The 25,976-nt window shown below is 55.2% G+C and overlaps 2 protein-coding genes across 3 annotated transcripts; both read left to right on the plus strand.

Annotated features, from left to right (window-relative positions):
• The first annotated feature begins 1,369 nt into the window (after positions 1-1,369).
• On the plus strand, positions 1,370-13,440 carry ACTL6B (actin like 6B). The gene is made up of 14 exons (XM_087891596.1): positions 1,370-1,538; positions 2,314-2,390; positions 2,532-2,697; positions 2,967-3,067; positions 3,167-3,264; positions 3,468-3,562; positions 4,097-4,203; positions 4,765-4,854; positions 5,106-5,167; positions 7,342-7,456; positions 8,468-8,548; positions 9,479-9,574; positions 10,570-10,656; positions 10,946-13,440. Exons 1-14 carry the CDS (start codon positions 1,514-1,516, stop codon positions 11,024-11,026), a joined length of 1,281 nt encoding a protein of 426 aa, XP_087747722.1. The 5' UTR covers positions 1,370-1,513; the 3' UTR covers positions 11,027-13,440.
• A 656-nt stretch (positions 13,441-14,096) lies between these two features.
• Positions 14,097-15,545, plus strand: POP7 (POP7 ribonuclease P/MRP subunit). Of its 2 annotated transcripts, none has more exons than XM_034436592.3 (2): positions 14,097-14,264; positions 14,982-15,545. In XM_034436592.3, exon 2 carries the CDS (start codon positions 14,988-14,990, stop codon positions 15,372-15,374), a length of 387 nt encoding a protein of 128 aa, XP_034292483.2. In that variant the 5' UTR covers positions 14,097-14,264; positions 14,982-14,987; the 3' UTR covers positions 15,375-15,545. The 2 variants fall into 2 exon arrangements, with proteins under 2 accessions (XP_034292483.2, XP_087747723.1); XM_087891597.1 differs by having other exon boundaries at positions 14,115-14,353.
• The last annotated feature ends 10,431 nt before the right edge of the window (positions 15,546-25,976 follow it).

The raw sequence follows: 25,976 nt of genomic DNA on the forward strand, positions 1-25,976 counted from the left end.
ACACTGAGCTTGTCCATCGACCGCAGTTCAGCGGTTTGAATCCCGAGGGCCGCGTAACGGGGTGAGCTCCCGTGACTTGTCCCAGCTTCTGCCAACCTAGCAGTTCAAAAGCAGGTAAAAAATGCCAGTAGAAAAATAGGGGCCACCTTTGGAGGGAAGGGAACAGCGTTCCGTGCGCCTTTGGCATTGAGTCATGCTGGCCACATGACCACGGAGACGTCTTTGGACAGCGCTGGCTCTTCGGCTTTGAAACGGAGATGAGTACCACCCCCTAGAGTCGGGAACGACTAGCACGTATGTGCGAGGGGAACCTTTGCCTTTATTGTCACTTTGAATGTACACTAATCAGCATACATTAAAGGAAATTACATTGCCTACAGCTCTCAAAGGATCTCCCAGAGACCTGGGAATCCAGGGGAAGCCGCCTGCCTCAATCTTGCACCCCAGCCCCAAATTCTGCTAGTCTTAGTGCCTTTATTGCAAGATGGAGAGGGAGGGAGGGGGGAAGGGAGGAAAGAGAGGGAGAAGGAAGGAAGGAAGACGAAGCAAGGGAGAAGGAAGGGAGGAAAGGAGGAGAGAGGAGAAAGGAAGGATGGAAGGAAGAAAGGAAAGAGATGGGAGGAGGAGGGAGGGAGAAAAGGAAGGAAGGAAGGAAGGAAGGAAGGAAGGAAGGAAAGAGGGAGGGAGGGAAAATATAAAAGGAGGGAGGGAGGGAGGAGTGTGGGAGAACATTTCCAAGCGATGGGGGGGGGCAGGAAAGGGCACATGGGTGGGCGGAATGGCAGCTCCGATCTGATGGGTTCCTCCATTGATCCAAACCCCGACTGAATTCTTCACCCCGGTCGTGAAGACGCCTCCTCTTCTGGGAATGCGGGGAGGCCGACTGGGCGGGAAGCCTTCGCTCTGCACGAGCTCAGAGGCACAGCCGCCTTCCTCCTCTGTCCCTCCGCCTCTCTTCAGTTGCTGGCTCTCCACCCTTGCAGCGTGGGCAGAAAGGACGGCAGCCCCTGAATTAAGCCGCCTCTTTCAACCCGCCACTCACCTGGGGGATGATGGGAGTTGGAGTTGGGCACCAGATTGGAGGGAGACTAAACGAAATTCTAGGGCCTCCATTCCGGGACCTTCCAATGAGCGATCCCGTGTCAGCCCCGCCGCTCTCTGAACCGGGAGGGGTCGGCTTCCCCCCACCCTCCCACCCCCCGCGGGTTACCTGCCGGCCCGCCGGCCCGGCCCCTTTAAGGGCCCATCGCTTCTTTCTCTTCATTGTCTCCAACGGCGGCCAATCAGCGACCCTCTTGGGGAGGGGTGGGCAGCCCCGATTGGCCGAGACGCCAGGCCTCCCGCCCACCCCCTCCCGTCTTTCCCGGCCCCCCTCCCTTCGCAGCCCCCTCCCCAGGCTGCTGTCCGCCGGCCCAGGTGCTGAACCCGCCCGCCTTGGCCAGCCCAGCCCCGGGAGAGCCGGCAGCCCGCCCAGGCCCACCGCGACGCCCACTGGCCCCGCACCCGGAGCGGGATGAGCGGAGGGGTCTACGGAGGAGGTAGGCAGGGCTGCCCCTCGCCCCACCTCGGCCCCCGCGCCTGCCCTCCAAGAGGCTCCCGGCCGGGGCAAGCGGGCGCTGGGAATTCTAGCAGCCTGAGCCGGTGCCGGGTTGGGATTCTGGTCCTTTGCCCGAGCGGCCGAGGGAGGAGGGTCCGAGGTCCTCCCCCCCTCCCTTACCTTGCTGTGTGCGGCTTGGCTCACTTGCTTAAGCGGCCTGGCGCGACGCCTCTCTGCTTCTCCGCGGGCAGGAATCGTGCCCGGCTTCCATCCCGCAGGGCGGCTGGCCTACAAGGAGGCATCCGCGGTTCCTCTTCCAGGGGAGCGGGGTGGCGGGAAGAGGGCGGACTCGGATGCTCTGGATGGGTCCATTCCCGCGTCCCTCTCCTCCCCCATCAGTCGCCCCCTCCTCCCAATTTCGCAGCCACCTTCCTGTACAGCCAGCAACAAAAGAAGCCAACCTTGCAGGGTGCAAAGTGGAAATGATAAAATCGGAAAGAGCCGGAAGGGGCCCTCGAGGCCATCCAGTCCACCTCCCACCCACCCACCCCCGTATAGTCCAGGGATCCAAACTGCCGCCTGCCGAGCCCGTATCCTTAAATCCGGCGCTCTGGGCCTCTCTATTCGCGGCACTTGGGTGAATTAAGCCCCTGGATGAGTTGGAAGTGTTAACATGTGAATTAAAAGGCCTCCTTTAGGCTGTAAGGGAACAAATTGGGGGGCGACTGCATCCCTCTCCCCCCTCCTCACCCGGGTGGCCGATGCCTTCCTTGCAGACGAGGTCGGGGCCCTGGTCTTTGACATCGGCTCGTTCTCCGTCCGGGCCGGCTATGCTGGGGAAGACTGTCCGAAGGTAGGAGACGGACCCCGCTTCTCCTCCAGTCCCCCCGGAGGTGGTGGGTTTCTTTGGCAGGCAGGGGCCCTCTTTGCAGAGGCCCAGCCCCGGCCCCCGATCCCGGAGCCCCCTGCCCCACGGCGCCTGCTCTGCTTGCAGGCGGACTTCCCCACCACGGTGGGCCTGCTGTCCCACGACGAGTCGGCCATGGAGTTGGACGGCGACAAGGAGACCAAATCCGGCAAGGTCTACTACATCGACACCAACTCCCTGCACGTCCCGCGGGAGAACACGGAGATCGTCTCGCCCCTCAAGAACGGGATGAGTACGAGGGCGGGCGGGGGGGGCAGAGAGAGAGAGGCAGAGGCCCAGGGGGGCTCCAAGAGGGACCCCTGGCCTGAACCCCCCAATCCTTGAGTCCACCAGAGGCTTGAGTCCACCTTGAGTCCACCAGAGGCTCCTCCGCTCGGTGGTTTGAGAAGACCATCCCAAGCGGTGCCTGGGGAGGGAAGGGCCCCGCGGTGGGGAGCCGGCAGCTGGGGGTGGGGGCGGTTCTCCTTTATCACCCCCGTTTCTCCTCTCCCCCGCCCTCAGTCGAAGACTGGGGCTGCTTCCAAGCCATCCTGGACCACACCTACAACAAGCACATCAAATCGGAGCCCAACCTCCACCCCGTCCTCATGTCAGAGGCCCCGGTAGGTATCGGGGGGGGGAGGAGACACCCCCACCTCCCTCCTCCTTCGGCGGTGGGCTTCTGCCCTCTTCTGACCCTCCGCCCCCTCCCCTCCCTCCAGTGGAACACGCGGGCCAAGCGGGAGAAGCTGACGGAGCTGATGTTCGAGCATTACACCATCCCGGCTTTCTTCCTTTGCAAGACGGCGGTGCTCACGGCGTATCCTCTCGGCGCTGGGACCCCCCCCCCGGCCTGGTTGCCCCCAGGCGCCGTCTTCCTCGGCAGAGGTCGGGAGCCCCCTGATCGCTCCTGCCGCCTGGGAGCCTGGAGGGAAAAGACTGGGGAGGGGGACACGGCTTCTTCTCCCCCGCCCCCCTTTACGGGACCCCTGCCTCGCCAAAGCCTTGACGTTGCTCCACCAGCTTTGCCAACGGACGCAGCACCGGCCTGGTCCTCGACAGTGGGGCGACCCACACCACAGCCATCCCGGTGCACGACGGCTACATCCTGCAGCAAGGTGGGGGGTCGCCGTCTTCGGAGGGAGGGGGCCTTCTGGTCTCTGTTATTGTGAAGTCCGCTAGGCCCAGTGCCAAGCTCTGGGGGCCGTGCCAGGATGCCAGGGAGCTCTGGCATAAAAATTGCCCCACCGTCCCCTGGTGTGCTGGGCCAGGCCTCGGAGCCTTTGGCAGGTGCAGGAGGAAGTTTGGTGGGTTTGGGGGTCCAAATCATTGGGGGGGGAGGTTTTGTGGGGAAGAAGAAGATGCTGCCAAGGGGGAAAATTAAGACATATAGGGGACACTGGGGCCAGCTCTTCCTTCCTTCCTTCCTTCCTTCCTTCCTTCCTTCCTTCCTTCCTTCCTTCCTTCCTCTCCTCCTCTCCTCTCCTCTCCTCTCCTCTCCTCTCCTCTCCCTCTCTTTCTTTTCTCCCTCCCTTCTCTCTCTCTCCCCTTCCCTCTCCCTCCCTGTGTCCTTTCTCTCCTCTCCTCTTCCTCCCTTCCTTTTCTCCCTCTTTTCTCGCTCTCCCTCCTCTTCTCCCCCTCCCCAATTGCAGGAATTGTCAAATCCCCCCTGGCCGGCGACTTCATCTCCATGCAGTGCCGTGAACTTTTCCAAGAGATGAATATTGAAATCATCCCTCCGTATATGATCGCAGCCAAGGTAGGGCTCCCCCTTTCCCCTTGTACCCCAGCACAGAGCAATGGATCCTGGGGGGCCAACCGGGGCTGGGCATTCAGTTCAGTCTGCTGCTAGGAAGAAGTGCAAGGAATGGGGGTGGGAAAAGCATCATTCAGAACGGGAAGCCCCCAGCCAAGTGCCTGTCCTGAGCTGGACGTTTTCAAGAAGAGAAAGAAGTCCAGTCGCTCCTTCAAAGCTTCCAGTGATGAAGGGATGCTCAGGCGGGTGGGGTGGGGTGGACTAGAACAGGGGTCTCCAACCTTGGCAACTTTAAGCCTGGAGGACTTCAGCTCCCAGAATTCCCAAAGCTGGCTGGGGAATTCTGGGAGTTGAAGTCCATCAGGATTAAAGTTGCCAAGGTTGGAGACCCCCTGGACTAGAAGTCCTACAAGGTCCCTTCCAACTCTGTTAATCTGTTAGAGGTTTCTGGAAATGGGGAGGGGGCTGCAGAGAGCCCCTCCTCTTACAGACAGCTGGGTCCAGAGAAGGTCGCAAGTGGAGGTGCTCCCACAACCTGCAAGCCCCCCCATCTTTCTCCCCCAGGAAGCTGTGCGTGAAGGAGCCCCCCCAAACTGGAAGAAGAAGGAGAAGCTGCCCCAAGTCAGCAAATCCTGGCACAGCTACATGTGCAACGTGAGCCCTTGGGGCCCTTGGGGGACGGAGGGAGGGAGGGGCCCTTGGACTGCCAAAGGCCCAAAGATGCCCAGAATGGACGGGGAAATATGCTGCACACAGGTCAAAAACGGAGGTGGTCGGCTGATAGGTTTAGGATCAAGGCTTGTTCCCGGGTTGGGAGGCGGGCAGGTGTGTGTCAGGGAGGGGGCTTCTGTGCAGGCCCTGGATATGCTGACCTCCCCCCTCTCTGTCCCTGCCGACTCCCACAGGAGGTGATACAAGACTTCCAGGCATCCGTCCTGCAAGTTTCTGACTCACCATATGACGAGCAGTGAGTATCAGGCTGAATATTGGCAGTTTGCAAGACGGGGAGGGTCTCATTCGAAGGAATGCGGGGTGGGGGGCTATGTCTTGGGTTTCCTTTGGCCCAGTCTTGCCCAGCCTGCTGGCTGCCCTCCCAATGGGTTGGGACTGCATCTCCCAGAATCCCCCTCTTTCAGGCATGCTGCTGGGAATTCTGGGAGCAGGAGGAAAAAGGCCGGAATCTATTTCCTGCTTTGAGAGTTCAAGGCTGTGGAGCTCCCTAAGGTTGTTTCCAGAAAAACAGCCCTGTAAGGTAGGCTGGACCTGAGAGTCACAAATAGCCCCTGATCTCTCTGGCCTCAGACGCACATCACCTTCCTCCACTCATCCCACCTTGAGTGGGCTGTAGGAGGGGGGGGGAAACCCCTTGCCAATGAAGGTTTAAATATATGTGTCCCAGGATAATGTTGTAAGCGGTTAGATGAATTTATTGGTAGCCTCAGCAAGGACATGCATGCAGTTTCACAGCTACTACGATGGTTGGCTGAGCAGGGACAAAAATAGCCAGAGAAATCATGGAAGTCTGAGAATCAGTCAATAGGAGTGCTGATTTATTACCAGTTTAAAAGTCTCTTAGTGGCCCAAGGAAAGAACAATTAACGACTTAGTAGCCAGCCACCAACACACAGTGATCAACAACTCAAAGCTACATAAAACAGGAACCATGTAAGTTCAACCTTCTGAAGAGAAAGACGTTTGCTGATGATGGGCTCCAACTGGAGTCTGAAAGCCTGGAAGAATAAACTGACTCCGATTAGAAACAAAACCTTTTCCAAACGTTGAATTTCAAAAAAAGCTTCTCATTTTAAAATTTTAAAATTTTTAAAAATTAAAATTTTAAAATTTTTAAAATTTAACATTTTAAAAATCCGAGCTCCTTTCCTGTGCCCGTCATGGCCGAAGGGCCCTGCTGGAGACCAGATCCAGGATCAGAATGAGACGGATGCCATGAAAGGGGCTCGTGTTGCATCCTTGGTGGGAGAAATGAAACTTCTGGTTTACAAGAAGGGAATCTAATCTAATCAGCCTGGAACTAAGGAGAAACTTTCTAACATTGAGAACAATGAACCAGTGGAACTCCTTGCCACCAGAAGTTGCAAATGCTCCGTCAATGGAAGTTTTTAAGAAGAGACTGGACAGCCAGTTGTCGAAAATGTTCTAGGGCCTTAAAGACTCAGCCGCCCTGAGTCACCAGAGAAAGGTGGCATATAAATTGAACTAATAATAGTAATAATGGCAAATTTATGGCATGTGTGCCACAGGTGGCACACGGAGCCATATCGGTGGGCACGCAAGCTCAGCTTCAGTGCGCACATTTTCGAGCCTTCTGGGCCGCCTGGAAGTAGGAAAACAGGCAGTTTCCTGCCTCCAGAGGGCCTGGGGTGGGTGGGGAAGGCCCTTTTTTTGCTCTCCCCAGGCTCCAGAGCCTCTCTAGGATCATGGGGAGGGCAAAAACGGCCTTCCCCAACCTCCTCAGAGGCCCTCCAGAGGCCTGAAATGACATCCGGTACGACCGGAAGTTGGCAAATGGGCCATTTCCAGCCTCCGGAGGGCCTCTGGGGTAGTGGGGAAGGCTGTTTTCGCCCTCCCCAGGCTCCTAGAGAGGCTCTGGAGCCTGGGGAGAGCAAAAACCCGGGCCTACCGGGCCCACCAGGCCATCACGTACCAAAAGTGAGGGTCGTGCGAGGGGATCGCGCACACATGCGTCAGGTGGATCGCAGGGCGCATAGAATTATGGGTGTGGGCACGCACACACGTGACTACCCCACGTGACCTCTGCTTTTGGCAAAGAGGTTACCCATCACAGGTCTGGGGTCTCCTGCTTGAGCAGAGGGTTAGACTAGAAAAGACCTCCTAGGTGTATTCCAACTCAATTCTAATCGATTGATTGATAGATTGTATCTTTCCAGGTTTTGAGAGGGGAAAAGGAATGAGGTGGGGAGGAAAAGGAATGAAGGGAGATCCCAGGGAGGTCTGGCAAGGACAAAGGTGTCCTGGGCACTGGGAAGCATTGTTTGTAGGAGGGGTCTGTGTCCCCCCCCAAAGCCATTTGGGAAGGGGTAAGGGAGGAGGAAGGTTGGAGGGAAGAGCCCAGCCAGACCTGGCACTTTCTCTGTCCCCCCCATCCCTTGTTCGGAGCAGGGTGGCTGCGCAGATGCCCACTGTCCACTACGAAATGCCCAATGGCTACAACACAGACTATGGGGCTGAGCGCCTGAGGATCCCTGAGGGTCTTTTTGACCCCTCCAACGTGAAGGTGAGTGGGGCAGTGGAGGAAGGGCAGAGAGCGGGCCTGGCATTGCATTTCCGGGGGTATCTGGGTAGGTGGGATGTGCAAGCACGTTGGGGCAGGCAGCAGCCAAGGTGCTGGTTTGCTAGAGTAAGGGTCTCGAACCTCGGCCATTTTAAGACTTGGGGGCCAGTGGGAGAGGATGCAAACACCCCTCAACCACCCCACCCCATTGCTCTAGGCCAGGGGTCTCCGAACTTGGCAATTTTATGACTCATGGGACTTCAACGTCCAGAATTCCTCAGCCAGCCATGCCTGTTCTTTTTCTCCTATCTCCTAGAACAGAGAGATCGCAGAGGAAGGGATTACAAGAGAGTACATAGGCCACAATGGGTGATTAGGAATGCATTAGTCCCAGGGCATTCTGGGAGTTGAAGTTCACAAGTCTTAAAGTGGCCGAGATTGGAGACCCCCTGTGCTAATGGAGACCCAGGACTCTCCCTCAAAGAGGGGGCAGGCCAAGCCCCCTGGGGCTGCGCAATAGGCAGGCATGACTGCTGCATGGGGCCAACCCAGTTGAGGAGCTGAAGGGTTGTGTGAATCCAGCCCAGATCGGTGTGGTCTTTTAAGCACAAGCAGAGCGGACACCGGGAGACGGCTGGACTTCCTTCTGGCTCAGTTAACTGTCCACGGCTGGTCATGCTTTGCTCCTGGTGAAAAGGTTGGGGGGCTCCTTGTGATGGGTTGTTCTGGGGGTCCAGCACCCCCGAATCGAGGCCTTTGGGGAGGGGGGGTTACATTCATATTGGTGCTTCCTTGGTGCTTGTACCCTCCCCCCAGTGGCTATGCAAATGTGGCCCTACGTGGCCGGACCCTGGACCCCCCCCAATCTCCCCCCTCCAGTTTATGTTCCTGTTAGACCCCCAAATTTGCAATCTGGGAATGTTTTGTGTGTCAGACGTGTGCATGGGCGATTTTGCTTTGTACACCCGAACTCTGGCTGTCATGACCCCCTCCCCACCCTCCTCTGTTTCTCAGGGTCTGTCTGGAAACACCATGCTGGGCGTTGGCCATGTGGTCACCACAAGCATCGGGATGTGTGACATCGACATACGACCGGTGAGTCCCCCTCTCCCAGTTTCCCCTCCCCACCCAAAGCCCCCCAGGACTCTGTCTCGGCTGGAACACTGAATTCCCCATTCCCCCACCAGCCCCTCGGAGCCCCCCGAGGCTCCCCAAAGCCTCTCCCTTTGAAGAGAAACAGGGGTCGGGTGGAAGAAGGGGCTCCTGGCCCCCTCCTCACAGAACCACAAGGGGCAAAAAGTGGGAAGCTCCCACCTTTTCACACTTACGTAATGGCTCCTAGGGAGTTCCAATCCTTCTCATGCTTAATTTATTTGTATTTGTGTTTTTGATGCATTGTAAGCTGCCCAGAGTGGATACTGCAATGAGATACAAACAAACAAACAAACAATGAAGGAGAGAGGGAGGGAGGGATGGAGGAAGGAAAAGAGGAATGGAGGAAGGAAGGAAAGAAGGAAAAGAGGAAAAGAGGAATGGAGGAAAGAAAGAAAGGAAGGAAGAAGGAAGGAAGGAAAAGGAGGGGATGGAAAGAAGGAAAGAAAGAAAAGAGGAAGGAAGGAAGGAAGGAAAGAAGGAAAAGAGGAATGGAGGAAAGAAGGAAAGGAAGGAAGAAGGAAAGAAGGAAAAGGAGGGGATGGAAAGAAGGGAAGAAAGAAAAGAAGGAATGGAGGAAAGAAAGGAAGGAAGAAGGAAGGAAGGAAAAGGAATGGATGGAAAGAAGGAAAAGAGGAATGGAGGAAGGAAGAAGAAAAAGAGGAATGGAGGAAGGAAGGAAAGACCACAGAAGGGAGGGAGGGAGGGAGGGGAGGGAGGGAGGATCCACAGGGATCTCGGAGCCTTGGGAAGATTCCTTGGAGCCAGCCGAGTGGAAAAACTCAGGAATCTCTGAAAGGCAGCCGAGGGGGCTGTGCGGGCTCAGCCATCCGGCCTCTTTCCCCCTTGACGCCCCCTCCCCCAATCCCGCAGGGTCTCTACGGCAGCGTCATCGTCACGGGCGGGAACACCCTCCTGCAGGGCTTCACCGATCGCCTCAACCGGGAGCTCTCGCAGAAGACCCCGCCGGTGAGAGCCCTGCGCCTGCGGAGGAGCCCAGGGGGCCCACGAGGGCAGCTGGCCATGGGGCTTTGGGGGGGAGGGCTCCCCTTTACCCCGCTTGGCTCATCTGCCCGAGGCCAGCGGGACTCCCCGTGGGCGGCACCGTCAAATGCCCGCGAGGCTTCTTGCCAGTTGGGGCCCCCCCAACGGCTCTCCCCAAAAAATACTGCTGGAGATAGGAGGGCGATTGCAGGGCACCGTGGGGAAAAAGGACTTTTTTTTTCAGGAGTGGGTAAGCGGCTCTCCCGATGCACCCAGCTCGCTAAATCTTCTGCCCCTTGAATATCAATCAATCAATCAATCAATCAATCAATCAATCAATCAATCAATCAATCAATCAGAATAGAGCTGGAAGGAGCCTTGGAGGTCTTCTAGTCCAGCCCCCTGCTGAAGCAGGAAACCCTATACCGTTTCAGACAAATGGTTGTCCAATCTCTTCTTAAAAACCTCCAGTGATGGAGCCCCCACAACTTCTGGTGGCAAGCAGTTCCACTGGTTAACTGTCCTCCCTGTTAGGAAGTTTCTCCTTAGTTCCAGGTTGTTTCTCTCCTTGCTTAGTTTCCATCCGTTGCTTCTTGTCCTGCTGCCTTCATGAGCTTTGGAGAATAGGGGGACCCCTTCTTCTTCTTTGGGGCAGCCCCTCCGATATTGGAATGTGGCTATCATGTCATCGTCCTGCCCAGTCCTCCTTTTCTCTAGACTGGCCAAACCCAAATCCTGCAACCGTTTCTTCGTAACTTAAATAAAATCACTGCATTGGAAAAGTTTCCGTCCGGCTCCTGGGCTGCTCTCCTTCTAAAAGGGATTTTCTATTTTTTCTAAAGTCAATTAAAAGAGAACAATAAAATCGCACTTCCCTGGGGAGTCAGGACTTGAATTGAGAATGACGGTTGCTCAGGAAACACCCCCCCCATGGATTCAGAGCCCCCCCCACCTGTGACCCTCTTCTCCCCCTCCCCCAGAGCATGCGGCTGAAGCTGATTGCCAGCAACAGCACCATGGAACGGCGGTTCAGCCCTTGGATCGGGGGCTCCATCCTGGCTTCTCTAGTGAGTGGGGGGGGGTGAAATCGTGGGAGGGGCCCCTGGGAGGGGAGGAGGGGAGGAGTGGGGGTTGCCTGCAAGAGGTGAGGTCTGGAGGTAGCTTATAATTTAATTTAATTTAATTTAATTAATTCAATTTATATGCCGCCCCTCTCCGAAGTCTCAGGGCTGTACTCTGTGTCTGCCTTGCGCAGGGGTTGCCCAAGGCACCGGGCACCGATCTGTGGGGCTGAGGGGGTGGGTGGGATGGAGGGGGCTGGGGAGGGGGCCTCTCACCATCTATTTCCTTTTCCAGGGGACCTTCCAACAGATGTGGATCTCCAAGCAGGAGTACGAAGAGGGGGGCAAACAGTGTGTAGAGAGGAAATGCCCCTGAGTCGCTGGTCCTGCCCCCCCCGCCCTCCCTCCCACCGTCTCCAGGACCGCTGCAGCCCTTCTTGGCCTGGGTGGCAAAATCCACTCCCCACTGCAGTCCTTGCTCTGCCCTCCCTCCCTCCCCTCCCGCCACGCCCCCTGTTGTGCCCAAGAGCCCTCCCCTCCAAGATTAGTGGGGGTGGAACGCAGGGGGCTCAGGAAAGAGAGGCCGCCTCGCCCGTTCTGTGCTCCAACCTTCCTTCGTCCATTTCTACCGGGTGCCCGGATGGCACCCCCGATTTCCTGAATGGGGGGGGGGAGGGGGGGTCTGAGTTCTTAAAAATTGCTCCTGGTTGTGTTTTGTTTGGGAAGGCCTGACCAAATAAATAAATAAATGTGTGGGGTTTTTAAGAAAAAACAAAAAAGCTTTATTTCGTCAGGGTGGGGTTTTAAAAGAGGTTCGGCCCATGCCCTGTCTAAGGTCGCCCCCCCCCACTCCGCTTTCTTGCACCCGAGTGCCAAATTCTGCTCACCGAGGGGGCCACCCCACCTCACTCTCCTGCTTCTCTTTGGGGTGTAGGTGGATTTAATTTGGGGGCTTGCTCAGCACCTGCAGGCCAATAGTGCCATCATGGGGCATCTTGAGTTCAGCCAGCAGTGTCCTTCCTGGTCTTCAGGCCTGGTTGGTGCTTGATTGTGGTCCTTGCCCCCCCCCAAAGAGCTTCCCCGCCCTCCTTTGCCCACCCAACCTGCTCAAAAGAGAAGCCCCCAGCAGAGATCCCCAAATATAACAGAAGGAAGGACAGCCCAGGACGAGCATCCTGTGAATCTCAATGCCGTTTACTCCAGGACAAAGGTTCTCAACCCTCGACAACTTGAAGACTTGTGGACTTCAACTCCCACAATTCCCCAGCCATCTTTTTTTTTTCTCACTTTGCTGAAGTCAAGATATATTACATGGACCACATTCCCAGCATCTATTAAGAAAGTTACCCTATCAAAAAAAAAAAAAGTGATAAAATACATAGTGGAGCCACATTTGTTCTTGTCCAGTAAGTGCTGAATTCTGGTAGACCCTTGCTGGCTGGGGAATTCTGGGAGTTGAAGTCCACATGTATCAAAACTGGCCACAGTTGAGAAACGCGGCTCTAGAATGACGATCTCTGTGGAAGGGAGGGAGGAAAGACAATCAGGAGCACTGTTCCAAACGTGTGTCATAAGGAGCCAGGCAAATGCCTTATAGTTTTGACAGTCCTCCTCCTCCTCCCACTGATGATGTTCCCTAGTTGGGTCATGAAACGTCTATAAGGAAACCACCCAGCTCAGAGTCTCCCAAGAAACCCACAGTCTTCCTCCTCCTCCATCATCTCTGCTTTTCATCCCCAGACAAGATGGAGGATGGGCCGCAGCCGGGCTGCCCTCTCAAGGGCTCCCCAATCCTCCCCAGAGGGACAGAAATCCACACGAGCCCACCACATTGTGTTGTGGGTCCATTTTTTTTCGCTCTGTGAGTCCCGTGGAAGAGAAACCAGGCGGGTTCCTCCCTCCAGTTCGCTCAGGAGAATCTGACGGAGAAGCAGGAGTCAAAAGACCATCCTCTCAAGGGCCAGCTGGAGAATAAGGGGACAGAAGTTGCCCCCGGAGGTTGTGGAGGTTTTGAAGAAGAGACTGGACAGCCATTTGTCTGAAATGGTATATAGGGTCTCCTGCTCGAGCAGGGGGTTGGACTAGATGGCCTCCAAGGTCCCTCCCAGCTCTGTTATCCTGTTATTCGGGCCCTTGTGGGTTCATTCATTTGCAAACCGGAAAAGAGGTTCGGTCAGTCTCCCGGGGGCAGCCGTGACCCGTTTCGGTTTGTGGGTCCCGCCTGATTGGCCAGGCAAAATCCTGAAATCCTTCCCCGAGGGCTGTGCTGGTCTCTGTGGTCGGTCATTGAAGGATGGAAACATGAGGAACGATGGACAAACCAAAGTTCCTGCTGGCTGGGGGATTCTGGGAATTGAAGTCCACAAGTCTTAAAGGGGCCACGTTTGAAAACATTGATCTAAAAAATCCAGAAGAGAATTGAAATGCATGTGGGGAGCCCAGAGCACTTGACTCAGAGACCCATGCCAGAAGGGTTGGGATCACAACACCCATCGTTCCAGCACAGATATCTGGTCACTCCCTCAGGCCATTTCTTCGGCCGTCCCACCTCGCAGGGTTGCTGTGAAGAGGAAAGAGGAGAAATCTGCCTTGAACGCAAACCCTTGGAAAGCATTGGCATATACCATATTCCTGATTGCTTATTTGTATCCTATGACGATCATTAAGTGTTGTACCTTATGATTCTTGATGAATGTATCTTGTTTTTTTATGTACCCTGAGAAATTCCTTGTGTGTCCAATCACACTTGGCCAATAAATAAAGAATTCTATTCTAGAATTCATATGAAGAGGAAGGAGTACAGTAAGTTCTCATCTTACAACCACAATTGAGCCCCACATTTCTGTTACTAAGTGGGACCATTGAATTCTGCTCCATTTTATGATCTTTCTTTCCACAGATGTTAATTAAATTGGACTTCCCTGTTTGCTTCCCTGTTTGCTTGTCAGAAGGTTGCATGACCCCCCCCTGCACCCCCCGGACATTACAACTGTCATAAGTACATGCCAGTTGCCAACTGCATGAATTCAGATCACGTGACCATAGGGAGTGCAATGGCCATAAGAGCGAGAAACAGTCACTTTGTCCAGTGACTGAACAAACAGTCACTAAATGAAAGATTGTAAGTCAAGGACTACATTGTATTAGGTATAGGTGCCAGCTTGAGTTATTTATAAAAAGTAATAAAGGTGGGATATAAAAAGTAAAAATAAAACTAAAAACTAAAACTAAAAATAATATATAAAATAAAATTAAATAAATAAATAAATAAATAAATAAAATAAAATAAAATAAAATAATAAAATAAAATAAAAAGTCAACTCAGTTGCATCAGGAAGGGAGAAAAGCGCAGCTTCTAAAGCTTTTTACAGAAATGAAATCTTTTAAGCAAAGATGGGAGAAAAATCGCGTTTCCACCGCCAGGGGGCAGCCCGGAGCCCCCCCCCGCGCACGCGCACCCGCCCCGATAGAGGGGAAAAGCGCAGAGCGGCCCCTCGCCTCCAACGCGGACTTCCGGGTCAGCCCCGGCCGGCGGACCACGTGCGCTTCTCCCTCTGGCTGCGCTGCGGTCGCGGGAGGCTCCGGCCAGGCAGCCGCGGGCGCCGGGATCAGAGGTCGGTGGGACCCTTCCTGCCCCCCCAGCGCAGCCCCTCGGGGACGGGAGGGAGCGGGGGGATCAAGGGAGCTGCGCCGGCCCTGCCGGGTAGGACGGCTGCCGCTCAGCCTTTCCCAGACGTGGCACTGCAAAGCCCATCATCCCCGGCCAACCGACCGCAGGCGTTTCTCTCCGGGCTGGGAGGGCGGGGACTCCTTGCGGGCGCGCCCCCCAGGCCATCCCATGCACGCGCACGGAAGCCGGGGCGGGGAGAGGAGCCCGTCTTGCGCGCGCGGGGAGGGGGCCGGACAGATGCGCGCCCCCAGATCATCTCGTGCACGTGCAGGGAGGCTGGGGGGGGGACAGATTTGCTTTTGCAGCAGGGGGGCCAGCGGGTGCACGCCCCCAGATCCCTCGTGCACGCGCACGGAGGCTGAAGGGGACCCCGTTTTTGCGCGCAGGGGGCACCCCCAGACCACCTCGTGCACGCGCACGGAGGGCGGGGGGGGAGTCTTGCGCGCAGGGGGACGCAATAGGTGCGCGCCCCCAGATCATCTCGTGCACGTGCAGGGAGGCGGGGGGGGGAGCGGGTTTGCTTTTGCTGCAGGGGGTCCAGCGGGTGCACGCCCCCAGGCCCCTCGTGCACGCGCAGGGAGGCCGAAGGGGACCCCGTTTTGCGCGCGAGGTGGGTGGCCAGGGGTCCGCAACGTCTCCTTTGCCGGTGTCTCCCCCACAGGACTGCATGGCCGAGCCGGGCCCCCCGAGCGAGCCGGAGCGCGCCCTGCGCCGCCGCCTGCCCCGCCGCCTTCCCCGTCGCCGGGGCGACATCTACGTGAACATGAAGACGGACTTCAGGGCGCAGCTGAGCCGCTGCCAGAAGCTGCTGGCGCCCGGCGGGGGCTGCGCCGAGCTGTGCATCCACGGGCTGGGCCTGGCCATCAACCGCGCCATCAACATCGCCCTGCAGCTGGAGGCCACGGGCGGCGGCACCCTCTGCCTGGCCGCCAACACCTCCACCGTGCAGCTGGCCGACGTGGCCGAGCCCGAGGGCGACCGGGACGAGCCGCTGGCCCGCGCCCGGCACAACTCCGCCATCCACATCCGCGTCTTGCGCGCCGCCCCCGAGTAGCCGGAGGGGAAGAGAAAGAGGAGGAAGGCCTGGGGCCTCCCCCGCACTCTCATTGGAGGGTCCCGAAAAGACTGGTGGAGGAGGGGGCTACTGGCTTCGGGTCTGGTCCGAGGCCCCTTTGTGTTCCCCCCAAATAAACCCCCTGTGTACCAATAAAGGAGAATATTTGTAGCCCAGGGTTGGAATGCTGAGGGGTCCTGGGGGCCGAGTTGGGTGGGGTTCTTGTAGAGCTTTTCATGACCCAGCTAGGAAATATCAGAGGTAGATGACATTCATCAATGATCGTCATACTGATGATATTCCTTAGATGGGTCATGAAACGTCTGCAAGAAGACAACCAAGTTCAGGCAGAAGTAAGGACCTACAGTCGTTTCCCTTCCTTTCTGAAAATCTCATTCCTTTTCGGCACTGCTGATGTTACCTAGATGGGTCATGAAATGTCCACAAGAAAACAAGCTCAGAGAGCACCAAGGACCCCATCAGCCCTTTTCCTCCTCCTCCTCTCCACAACCCCCCTCCCTCCTAGCACTGATGATGTTCCCTAGCTGGGTGATGAAACGTCTGCAAGAAAACACCCAGCTCAGAGAGCACCAAGGACCCCTCATTTCAACCCTAGGATATTGTAGATGGGGCCGAAATGTAAAATTTGTTACTACCAGTTCTGTGGGCGTAGCTTGGGGGGGGTAATGTGACTGGGTGGGTGTGGCCAACTTTTTTTATTTTACTTTTAAAAGCATTTTTTTCTACAACCTCTTCAGCCAAAAAAAAAGCCTCTGACGATCAGGCAACTCAGCTGGGATCATCAGAGGCTTTTAAGAGCATTTTTTTGACCGAAAAGTTTGTAGCCTCTGATGATCGTGATGCTCAGCTGGGGGGGGGGGGTTGCTATGAACCACCCACCACCATCGCTACCAGATCGGGTGATCTGGTCTGAACCGGGAGCATTTCACCCCTGGGCCAGGGGATCGGGTGTGTGGGGGGCAACCATGGGGGTTAAGCCTGCGAGGGAGGGCCCTAAAAACATTTGGATGGAAGGGGTGTCTCTGCCCAGCCCCCTTCCCTGAGGTTGCATCTCCCTGGATGTGCCTAGGCAGGGGGGGCTTGTCAGTTGCCCCTTTCTCTCTGCCCCCCAAGTGGCGAGGTACCTGGACCGCTGCATTCCTCTCAGCCCAGCGAAGGGGTGGCCTCGATCAGCAGCCCCAGAGCCCCTGGAGAGGAGCCCTTGGCAGCCTCAGGGCCCAGTGGGTTTTGGGGAAATACACCCACCCAATTGGCTTTGCTTCCTCCGGCCCTTGGACCCTGGCCAAGGCAGCTTCAGAATTCCTCCCCGGAGGAGGGCCTGCTTGGGTGGGGGTCCTGGCAGCCCCTGCCGCCTTCTTGGCATTCAAGACCCCTGGCCTTTATTGGGGGAGGCAGTTAAAAAGAAAGGAGGGGCTGTGTCTCCTGTAGAGAAGCCGGTTCCCCCTTTTCTCAACACGAAAATGGTCACCAGGCAGTCATCCTGGGTGAGGTTTCTGCATTCTGTGAGAATTTAAGTCGGGGGTGTCCAACCCCTGCAGACTTCAACTCCCAGAATTCCCCAGCCAGCAAGGGTTTACCAGAATTCAGCATGGATAGGACAAGGACCTCTGTGGCTAGACTACTTCAACGCATTGTTTGATAGGGTAACTTAATAGTTACTATCAAGGAGCCTTGATAGTACAGTGGTTTAGTGCACCCTGTTATTAACACAGCTGCCTGCAATTTCTGCTGGATCGAATCTCTCCAAGGCTCAAGGTTGACTCAGCCTTCCATCCTTTCTAAGGTAGGTAAATTGAGGACCCAGTTTGTGGGGGCAATAAGCTGACTTTATACTATAAATGTACAAAAGGATGAAGGCTATTGCTTCACGCATTGTAAGCTGCCCTGAGTCTCCGGAGAAAGGCGGCATATAAATCAAATTTAAAAAAAAAAAAGTTAGTGGAATGCAGTAAACATATCTTCCTTTCTGCAAAGTGGAAAAAAGCAGCTGGATCGGGAATTCTTGGGAGTTGAAGTCCACAAGTCTTAAAAAGTGGCCACATTTGGACACCCCTGATGGAAGTGAAGTCTTCCTCCTCAAACAGCTCCAAAACTCCCACCGAGGCTGGGCCAAGGAAGCCGTGGGCCACCCAGGTCTTGGAAGACTTTTCAACTGACCAACGAAGGATGGGAATCGGAGTCTGCGTTGTGTGTCCGAAGGGGCCAGGCGGTGGAGAGAGCCGCTGGAGGGAATTCCCACATTCTCACATGGGAGCGGGAGGGGTTGACCTCTGCTGTTGTGCAAGAGCATTGTGTCATGCAGGCTGTGTGTGAGAAGACGGCCTTATCTCAGCTGGCCGGAAATAGCTTTTTTTCCACTGCCCGGCTGAGGTGCCACTGCCGATAAGAGGCTGGTTGGGAGCCAGAAGCAGCCCTGGCATCTCCAGCCCTCCCGGAATTGGGCTGCTGGGCAGAGGAGGAACGGAGGGCTTTCCTTCCTGCGAGGGGGGCGGTTGCCCCCCTCCACCTCTGTCCAGGTGGGCATCCAGAGTGGCCCACCACGTCTGAAGTCTCCCAGACTTTGGAGCTCCTTGGCAAACAGAAGGATTGAATCAAAGATCGCGTGGGGTGTTGGTACCACTTTACAAGGCCTTGGTAAGGCCACACCTGGAATCCTGCATCCAGTTTTGGTCGCCATGGTGTAAAAAAGATGTTGAGACCTCTAGAAAGAGTGCAGAGAAGAGCAACCAAGAGGATTTAGGGGCCTGGAGGCTAAAACATATGAAAAATAGTTGCAGGAATTGGGTATTTCTAATTAAAAGAAGGACTGGGGGGGGGGACATGGTAGCAATATTCCAGTATTTGAGGGGCTGCCCCAAAGAAGAGGGGGTCAATTTATTCTCCAAAGCACCTGAGGGCAGGACAAGAAGCAACGGGTGGAAACTAATCAAGGAGAGAAGCAACCTGGAATTAAGGAGAAACTTTCTGACAGTGAGAACAAGTAACCTGCGGAACTGCTTGCCACCAGAAGTTGTGGGTGCTCCAACACTGGAGGTTTTTAAGAAGAGACGGGACAGCCATTTGTCAGTCATGCCTGAATGGGGTTGGACTAGAACAGTGTTTCTCAACCTTGGAAGCTTGAAGATGGGTGGACTACAACTCCCAGAATTCTGGGAGTTGTAGTCCACCCATCTTCAAGCTTCCAAGGTTGAGAAACACTGGACTAGAAGACCTCCGAGATCCCTTCCGGCTCTGTGATTCTGTAATTCAAGCTTTAGCCCTCAGCCCCGTTCTTCCATCCTAGCCAACCCTGCAGGGTTGTTGTAAGTTAAACTGGAAGGGAATCTCCGAATGACACCTTGAGCTCCAGAAAGAATAGGAACTGCTGAAGGTGGCAATGAAACGTCCCAGCCTGGATCCTCCCCGTGATTCCGTGTGTTTCACTCAGAGACCGTCGCTTCTCAGGTTTCCCTGTCTGAGAAAGAGTCGTTTGTGATTAAAGAGCCCAGGTCCTCAAAATGTGGGTTTATGCGTAGTCCTCAACTTACGGCCACAATGGAGTCCAAAATTTCCACGGCTAAGCAAGGCATTTAAGTGAGCCGTGCTCCATTTTATGGACCATTTTTTGGCTACAGTTGTAAAGTGAGTCACTGAAGTTGTTAAGCGAATCATGCGGTCGCTAAGCGAATCTGGTTTTCCCCTGGACTTTGCTTGTCAGAAGGTGGCAAAAAGGGATCGTGTGATGCCAAGACGCTACAACCGCCATAAATGGGAGTCACTTGCCAAGCGTCCCAATTTTGATCATGGGGCTGCTGCAACGGTCGTAAGTGTGAAAAACGGTCATAAGCCACTTTCATCAGTGTCATTCGGCCACTAAATGAATGGTTATAAGTTGAGAACTACCTATGTCCACCTGTCTTAAGCCAACCTGTAATCTCTGTCCTGTCTATGGAATCAGAATAGAGCTGGAAGCTACCTCAGAGGTCATCTAGTCCAGCCCTCTGCTCAAGCAGATCCTATTCCATTTCAGGCAAGTGACTGTCCAGTCTCTTCTTCAAAGCCTCCAGTGATGGTTGAGGACTACCTACATCCACCTGGATCTCTTGAGCCAACCTGTAATCTCCAGCAACAATGGCCCCAAATATCCCCTCTGGGGCTCCTTAGCAATGCTTGGCTGCTGTGCCATGGGGCTGCCCCCCATCCCCAAGCTCGGCCCTAGAGCTGCCTGGGGCCGCCTCTCTCCAGGCTTCCTTTACTTCATCTCTTTGAATGGACTCTCCCGGGAGCAGTTTTTTTCTCCAACTTTGGCCACTTGAAGATAGCTGGACTCCAACTCCCAGAATCCCCCAGCCAGCAAGAGTCAGACCCCAAAACTTTAGGCTCAGGTATTTCAGAACTACCCAAGGCTTTGGCTGGTCCCACCTTGGCCCCCCACCCTTCTTCAGTGACCTTCCCCCACTTCATCGGGAACAGCTTTTGGTACATAAACAGAGCAAACTCCACTTTCTTCTAGCACTGATGAGGTTACCTAGTTGGCTCACCAAACGTCTGCAAGAAAACAACTTAGCTCAGAGAGCCTCAAGGACCCCGCACTCCTCCTCCTCCTCCTCCTCCTCTTTGCAAGCCCCTTTGCCTTCTAGCTCTGATGATGTTACCTAGTTCGGTAATAAAACGTCTGCAAGAGAACGACCAAGCTCAGAGAGAACCAAAGGGCCCACACTTTTGGGGGGAGGTGGGGGGGGGTGCTGATGTGAGTGAGCAGAAATTGCCAGATGGATCCCCCTGTTTTCTGCCTGCTTGGAGGGGGGGGACTGACATTCTCCATTCTTCACCCCCACCCCCCCATTCTGGCCTAAAGGTGACCACCTCGGGCGCTATAAGCGGCTTCAGCTGCCCAGAGCTCTCGGTCTCCCCCTTCCATGCTGGGGATCGCGCGCAGAGGGCGGGCGTGGGGATGCGCTCCTGGCTGAAGGCGAGCCGCGCCTTTGCCGACGGGGTCTTCCTTGCCCGAGCGGGAGAAGCGCGGGGAGGGGGCTGCAGGGTCCTGGCTGGGCGGAGGGTCCCGCGTGGGCACCTGCGTGGGGCGCGCAGGTAGCGGCGCGCAGGGCAGGTAAGGCGCACCGGCGGTGGCTCCCGGGGGACCGCACGTTCCGTCCAGCCGGGCCCGGGTCAGAGGTCCGCCCGGCCTGGTTGATCTGTCACTCCCGCTGGCGCCAGGCGAGCCGCCTGTTTGGAGACGCGGCCAGGATCGATGCGGCCGGCCGCCGGGTCGGCGGATCAAGGCTTCCGCGAGTGCGAGCCGGCACGTATGAGCGCCCGGCGGCCGGCCAGCCTTGGCTCCGGCTCAGCCGCGCAAGATTGGGGGGTGGGGGGCGGATAGAAGGGACGGGATTCCTCCCCCAGACAGAGCCCCCCACCGGGGGGGGGCATCCCTGAGTGCTGGGGATGATGGGATGAGTTGTAGCCAGATGGCACTGCCGGGCCAGCCTTTATCCTAGGGGGGGGGTTGGGGGGGCTTTCTAGGGAGGGGGACTTTCCAGGAGGAGTTTGAGCGCTGGACAAGCAACAGGTTGTACTTAGGGGGAGATGCTGGCTGCCCCTCTTCTCCAAGAGAAAAAAGCCCCATGAGAAAATGGCTCATGAGGACTAGCGACTTGCCCCCAATGCCGTCCGTGGTGCGTCCACAGGGTGCTGAATTCAACCCCCCACACCCCAACTGACTTGGTCAGCCCAACAGGAAGGGTCAAACTGACCAGGGAAATGACCCCTGAAGGCCGATCTGTGAAATGGGCATAACCATGGAATGAGTGAGAGGCCATCAGCAAAGGGGCTCCGTGTTTCTCTGGGAGTGGGGTGGGGTGGGGGCTTTGGGAGGTCGTGCAGGCTCAGCTGAGATGAGACGGGGTCCGGGGGAGAGTTGGGGGGGCTGGGAAGCGGGAGCCCCCCGTCTTGTGGCCTCGGGGCACGTACGCACCAAGTCAGGCCGCCTTCGGATGCAGCGTCAGCGTCCGAAGAGTCTGGCTTGGGGACACTCCTGTGTGTGCGTTTGGGTGTGTATGTGTGATGTTTCCACACTGCAGCTGTCTGGTTTTTCGATCACCTCCTTGGGGGCGGAAGTGCCCTAACAATGGAGGCGCTGGGCTCGGTGGCTGCGGCTGGTGGGACCAGACTGCCCGGCGGTCTGAGCTTGTTGCTCTGCTGGCACATGGAGGTGTGTGTCTGGGTGAGGGCACACCCGGGCGGATGGCTCCTCTTGCACAACTGATGCAGCTATTTTGTGGTTCTCTTCAGCTTCTCTCTGGCTGCTGCAAACATTTGTAGGCTTTTCTTTTCCTTTTGATTCGGCTGCCGCACGACTTGTGGATTCTCCCAAAGATGAAGAAAAAGAGCAAAGACAGATCCCTTTCGGGGAGAATCCACTGGGCCGCTCCCTGGAGATTCTTCAAGCCCAGAAGGGAGCTGAACGCCCGTCTAACAGGGTGTGTGTGTTTCTGTTGTGTCCCTGTTGCCATCAGAGCCTTCCCAGTTGTGCATCTCATTGGCCACGGTCGGGATGGGTGGAAGGAGCCTTGTTTTCAAACTTGGCAACTTTAAGCTGTGTGGACTTCAACTCCCAGAATCCCCCAGCCAGCTGAGGGAAAATCCACACACCTTAAAGTTGCCAAGTTTGAAAACGACGCTGCATTAAACCGGTCCTTTGATTCTTGAACAAATCAGAGGATTACAAAAAAAATCTGATTTTTCTGCATGTGGAATTTAGGTAGCTTAAGAACCAGAGAAAATCTGTGGAATTGTTTCTCTCTGAGTTTGGTGGTTTGCTTGCAGATGTCTCATTAGCTGACTAGGTAACCTCATCAATCCTAGTTAGTTGTGGCTTTGCAAGCCCCATCCTCCCTTCCACTGATAACGTTCCCTAGTTGGGTCGTGAAATGTCTGCAAGGGAACAACTGAGCTCAGAGAGCCCCAAGGACTCCAACCCTGAGCTAGAGAGATGTCCTTCCAAAGAGGACCTTGAATTGGCCAAGCCCCCTTGTCCCCCTCCCTAGAGAGGCATGTCTGCTCTCAAGCGTGGGCCCCCCTTTCGATTCGCACTCCTTTAAGGTGAGACCCTCCCTCCAGGCCAAGTAACCTTGGCTGGGGCAGGAGGAGCATCCCTTGGCTGTCGGGGCCCGAAGAAAGCAGGCAGGGTCCCACTAGAGCGGAAGGACCAGGCTGAATGGAAGGAAAACCCATCACTATTCACACAGCAACCTTGTAAGTCTCTGGCCCTGATCGCCCCAAGATCTGGCGATGGGCACACCTTGGATACTTCCCTTCTTGAAGCAGATGCCCAGATCCATGGTTGTGTGGAAACACCAGTGAAGAAGGGGACACCTCTGGTCTCCGGATGGTGAGCTCCTTGGAGGCATCTGGCCTAGGACGGTCCTTGGGTTGAGGGAAGAGGCTGTGGGGTTCACTCCCACAAGATACGGTGGTGGCTGCCATCTGGAATGGGTTTAAAGGGGGAACTCATGGAGGACAGGCCTATCCTGCTAACCTTGAAGACTCAGGGCTGCCTCCAGGTTGGGAGCAGATGCCTCCAAGCCCCACTTGTAGGAGAACAGCTCCATCTCCTCCTTGGAGGCCTCTGGCCTAGGATGACCATGGGCACAGGGCTCGCTTTAGCTACTCAGAGTGTGACACGCGGTGTTGGCCACTGTCTGGAATGGCTTCACAGGGAAATTCTTGAAGGACTTGTCTACCCCATCGTCCCTGAAGACCCAGCACCACTTCTGGAGTCTCCAGATTGGGTGCAGATGCCTTCAGAACCGTCACAGGTGGTCAGAGCACCCCAGAGACCTGACAGTGTCCGGGACTCCCCCTTCCCAACCACCCCTTGCTTACAAGAAGGCTCTTGTAAGCTCTACCTTGGAAATAGCTGGTTGGCAGAGGGGTACGTGTGGGAGGGGGACAGACAGACCCACAGCTGGAGTGAAGCTTTCGCCAGGATGCCACAGCTGGACAGAGAGCTAGATTGCTGTAATGGTTAAGCACCAGGCTAGAAAGTGGGAGACCGTGACTTCTAGTCCCGCCTTAGGAATGAAAGCCGGCTGGGTGACTTTGGGCCAATCACCAGGGGACGGTGAGTTCTAGTCCTGCCTGAGGCATGGAAGCCATCTGGCTGATTTTTGAGCCAATCCCTCCCTCTCACAGGCCAACCCACCTCACAAAGTTGTTGTTGTGGAGAAAAATAGGAGGAGGAAGATGTTTGAATACGGTGGCCACTTTGAGTTGTTTCTAAAAGTAATAAACTCGAGATACAAACCGAGCAGAATGTGAACCCCTCCAGAGGGATGGAGGGTGCCCTGGAGGACTTGCTCTCCAAAGTCCTGGGCCTCTGCCCGTTTTCAAAGGTTGCCACCTTTTCACACCTGCACACCGACACCAAGAGCCTTGTCTCCTTAAAGGACGGAGAGGTGACTCTCAAAGGGGCATCACTTTAAGTGCAATTGCACAAGCGAAGGCCACTGGAGGGCAAGGACATTTCGGGGACTTCCTCAGGGGGCACCAGCTGCATCCAAGCTGAAGGAAGCCTTGCCACCTTTTACATTTGGCTGACCCCCTCTGGGGCACCTTCGAAAGGGGTGGAGCTCAGCTATACTGCTCCGACCGCGAGGCTCTGTATGGCCACAGTTCCCTGGGAGCCTTTGGCGCATTTTTTTTAAAAATATGATTTATATGCCGCCCTTCTCCAGAGACTCAGGGCGGCTTACAATGCGTTAAGCAATAGCCTTCATCCTTTTGTATGTTTTATACAAAGTCAGCTTATTGCCCCCACAAACCGGGTCCTCATTTTACCCACCTTAGAAAGGATGGAAGGCTGAGTCAACCTTGAGCCTTGGCGAGATTCGAACCCTGCAGTAATTGCAGGCATTGCTGTTCCCTCTTGTGGCAGCAGGTTCCAGAGGCCAAATACGATGCTGCACTGGTACAGTGCAATGAAGCCATTTTCTCCGTTCACACAATACGCTGAACTTTCCCTTCTTTCAATGATCTGGGCTTGACCCAGGCAGGCTGAGTCAAACCCAGTTAATTTGCAGATTGTGCTGTTACCTGGAAGCACCTGGTTGGACAGGTAGGGTGATGGTGGCCCACCCTTCCTTCTCTCTGCAGTGGCTGGGGAATTCTGGGAGTTGAAGTCCACCAGGCTTAAAGTTGCCAAGGCTGGAGACCCCTGTTCTGGTCTAACGCCCTGCTCAAGCAGGAGATCCTAAACCATTTCAGACAAACGGTTGTCCAATCTCTTATTTTAAAAGCCTCCATTGATGGAGCACCCAGAACTTCTGGTGGCAAGCTGTTCCACGGGTTAATTGTCCTCACTGTTAGGAAGTTTCTCCTTCATTCCAGGTTGCTTCTCTCCTTGATGAGTTTCCCCCCGTTGCTCCTTGTCTTGCCTTCTGGTGGGTTGACCCCCTCTTCTCTGGGGCAGCCCCTCAGATATTGAAACGCTGCTGTCATGTCACCCCTGGTCCTTCTCTTTTAGCCTCCAGGGCCCTAAATCCTCTTTGTTGCTCTTCTCTGCGCTCTTTCTAGAGTCTCAGCATCTTTTGTCATATCATGGTGACCAAGACTGGACGCAGCATTCCAACGGTGGCCTTACCAAGGGCTGAGAGACACCAGCGAAGCGATGCCGCGCTGGGAAGAGAGAAGAGGCGGGACAGATCACAGATGGACAACGGGCCTGGCAAGGGGCTCCAAAAGAGACCCTCCCTAGTCTCTAAAGCTGTATAGCTGGGAACTTTGTACATTTATACTTGCAAGATTCTGTATGTAAGTTTACAATAAAGTAGAATTAGCTGATCTGGTTGTATTTCCTGCCTAGTCTAACTGGTAAGGCTGGCACTCTCTAATCCAGGGGTCTCCAACCTTGGCAACTTTAAGACTTGTGGCTGAGGAACTCTGGGAGTTGAAGTCCACAAGTCTTAAAGTTGCCAAGGTTGGAGACCCCTGCTTTCTAATCTATCAATCTTGGCTGTGCTCACTGAGTTTTCATTTGAGAGAGAGAGGGAGGGAAAGAGAGAGAGAGAGAGAATACAGGTAATCCTTGATTTATGACCTCAATTGAGCCCAAAATTTCCATCGCTAAGTGAGACAGTTGTGACGGGAGCTTCGCCCCGTTGTACCACCTTTCCTGCCAATGTTATTAAGTGAAGCACCGCAGCGGTTAAACGTTTAACACGGTTGTTAAGTGAACCTGGCTTCCTCGTTGACTTTGCTGATCAAGAAGACTGAAAACATGGATCATGTCGCGTGACTCCCAGGAGACTGCGACCGTCACAAATAGGAGCCAGTGTCCAAGCGTCCGAATTTTGATCCCGTAACCACAGGGGATGCTACGACGGTCCAAAGTGTGAAAAACACTCCTGCCACTTTTGCGACTTTGCCACTAAATGAATGGTTGTAAATCAAGGACTCTCTGTACAGATTAGTGTACAGAGAGTCTCTGTATGGTTGGCTGATCCTGATTGACTGATTTAAACCAGTGGCTTGTGTTTTCACAACTCTGGGACAGCCACACTTGTGTCTCGCAGTGTGACATTTGGCACTAATAGCTTCTGTTTT

The sequence above is a fragment of the Pantherophis guttatus genome, chromosome 4 (assembly GCF_059756535.1).
Source record: "Pantherophis guttatus breed Tessera chromosome 4, ASM5975653v1, whole genome shotgun sequence".
In the NCBI taxonomy this organism is placed as follows: Eukaryota; Metazoa; Chordata; class Lepidosauria; order Squamata; family Colubridae; genus Pantherophis; species Pantherophis guttatus.

Excerpts from the sequence above, each read along its gene's own strand:
- ACTL6B (XM_087891596.1), top strand. The coding sequence starts at position 1,514 with ATGAGCGGAGGGGTCTACGGAGGAG. Across the intron at positions 5,168-7,341 it reads GACTCACCATATGACGAGCA|GGTGGCTGCGCAGATGCCCA; the intron begins GTGAGTATCAGG and ends TGTTCGGAGCAG. Across the intron at positions 10,657-10,945 it reads GCTCCATCCTGGCTTCTCTA|GGGACCTTCCAACAGATGTG; the intron begins GTGAGTGGGGGG and ends TTCCTTTTCCAG.
- POP7 (XM_034436592.3), top strand. The coding sequence starts at position 14,988 with ATGGCCGAGCCGGGCCCCCCGAGCGAGCCGGAGCGCGCCCTGCGCCGC.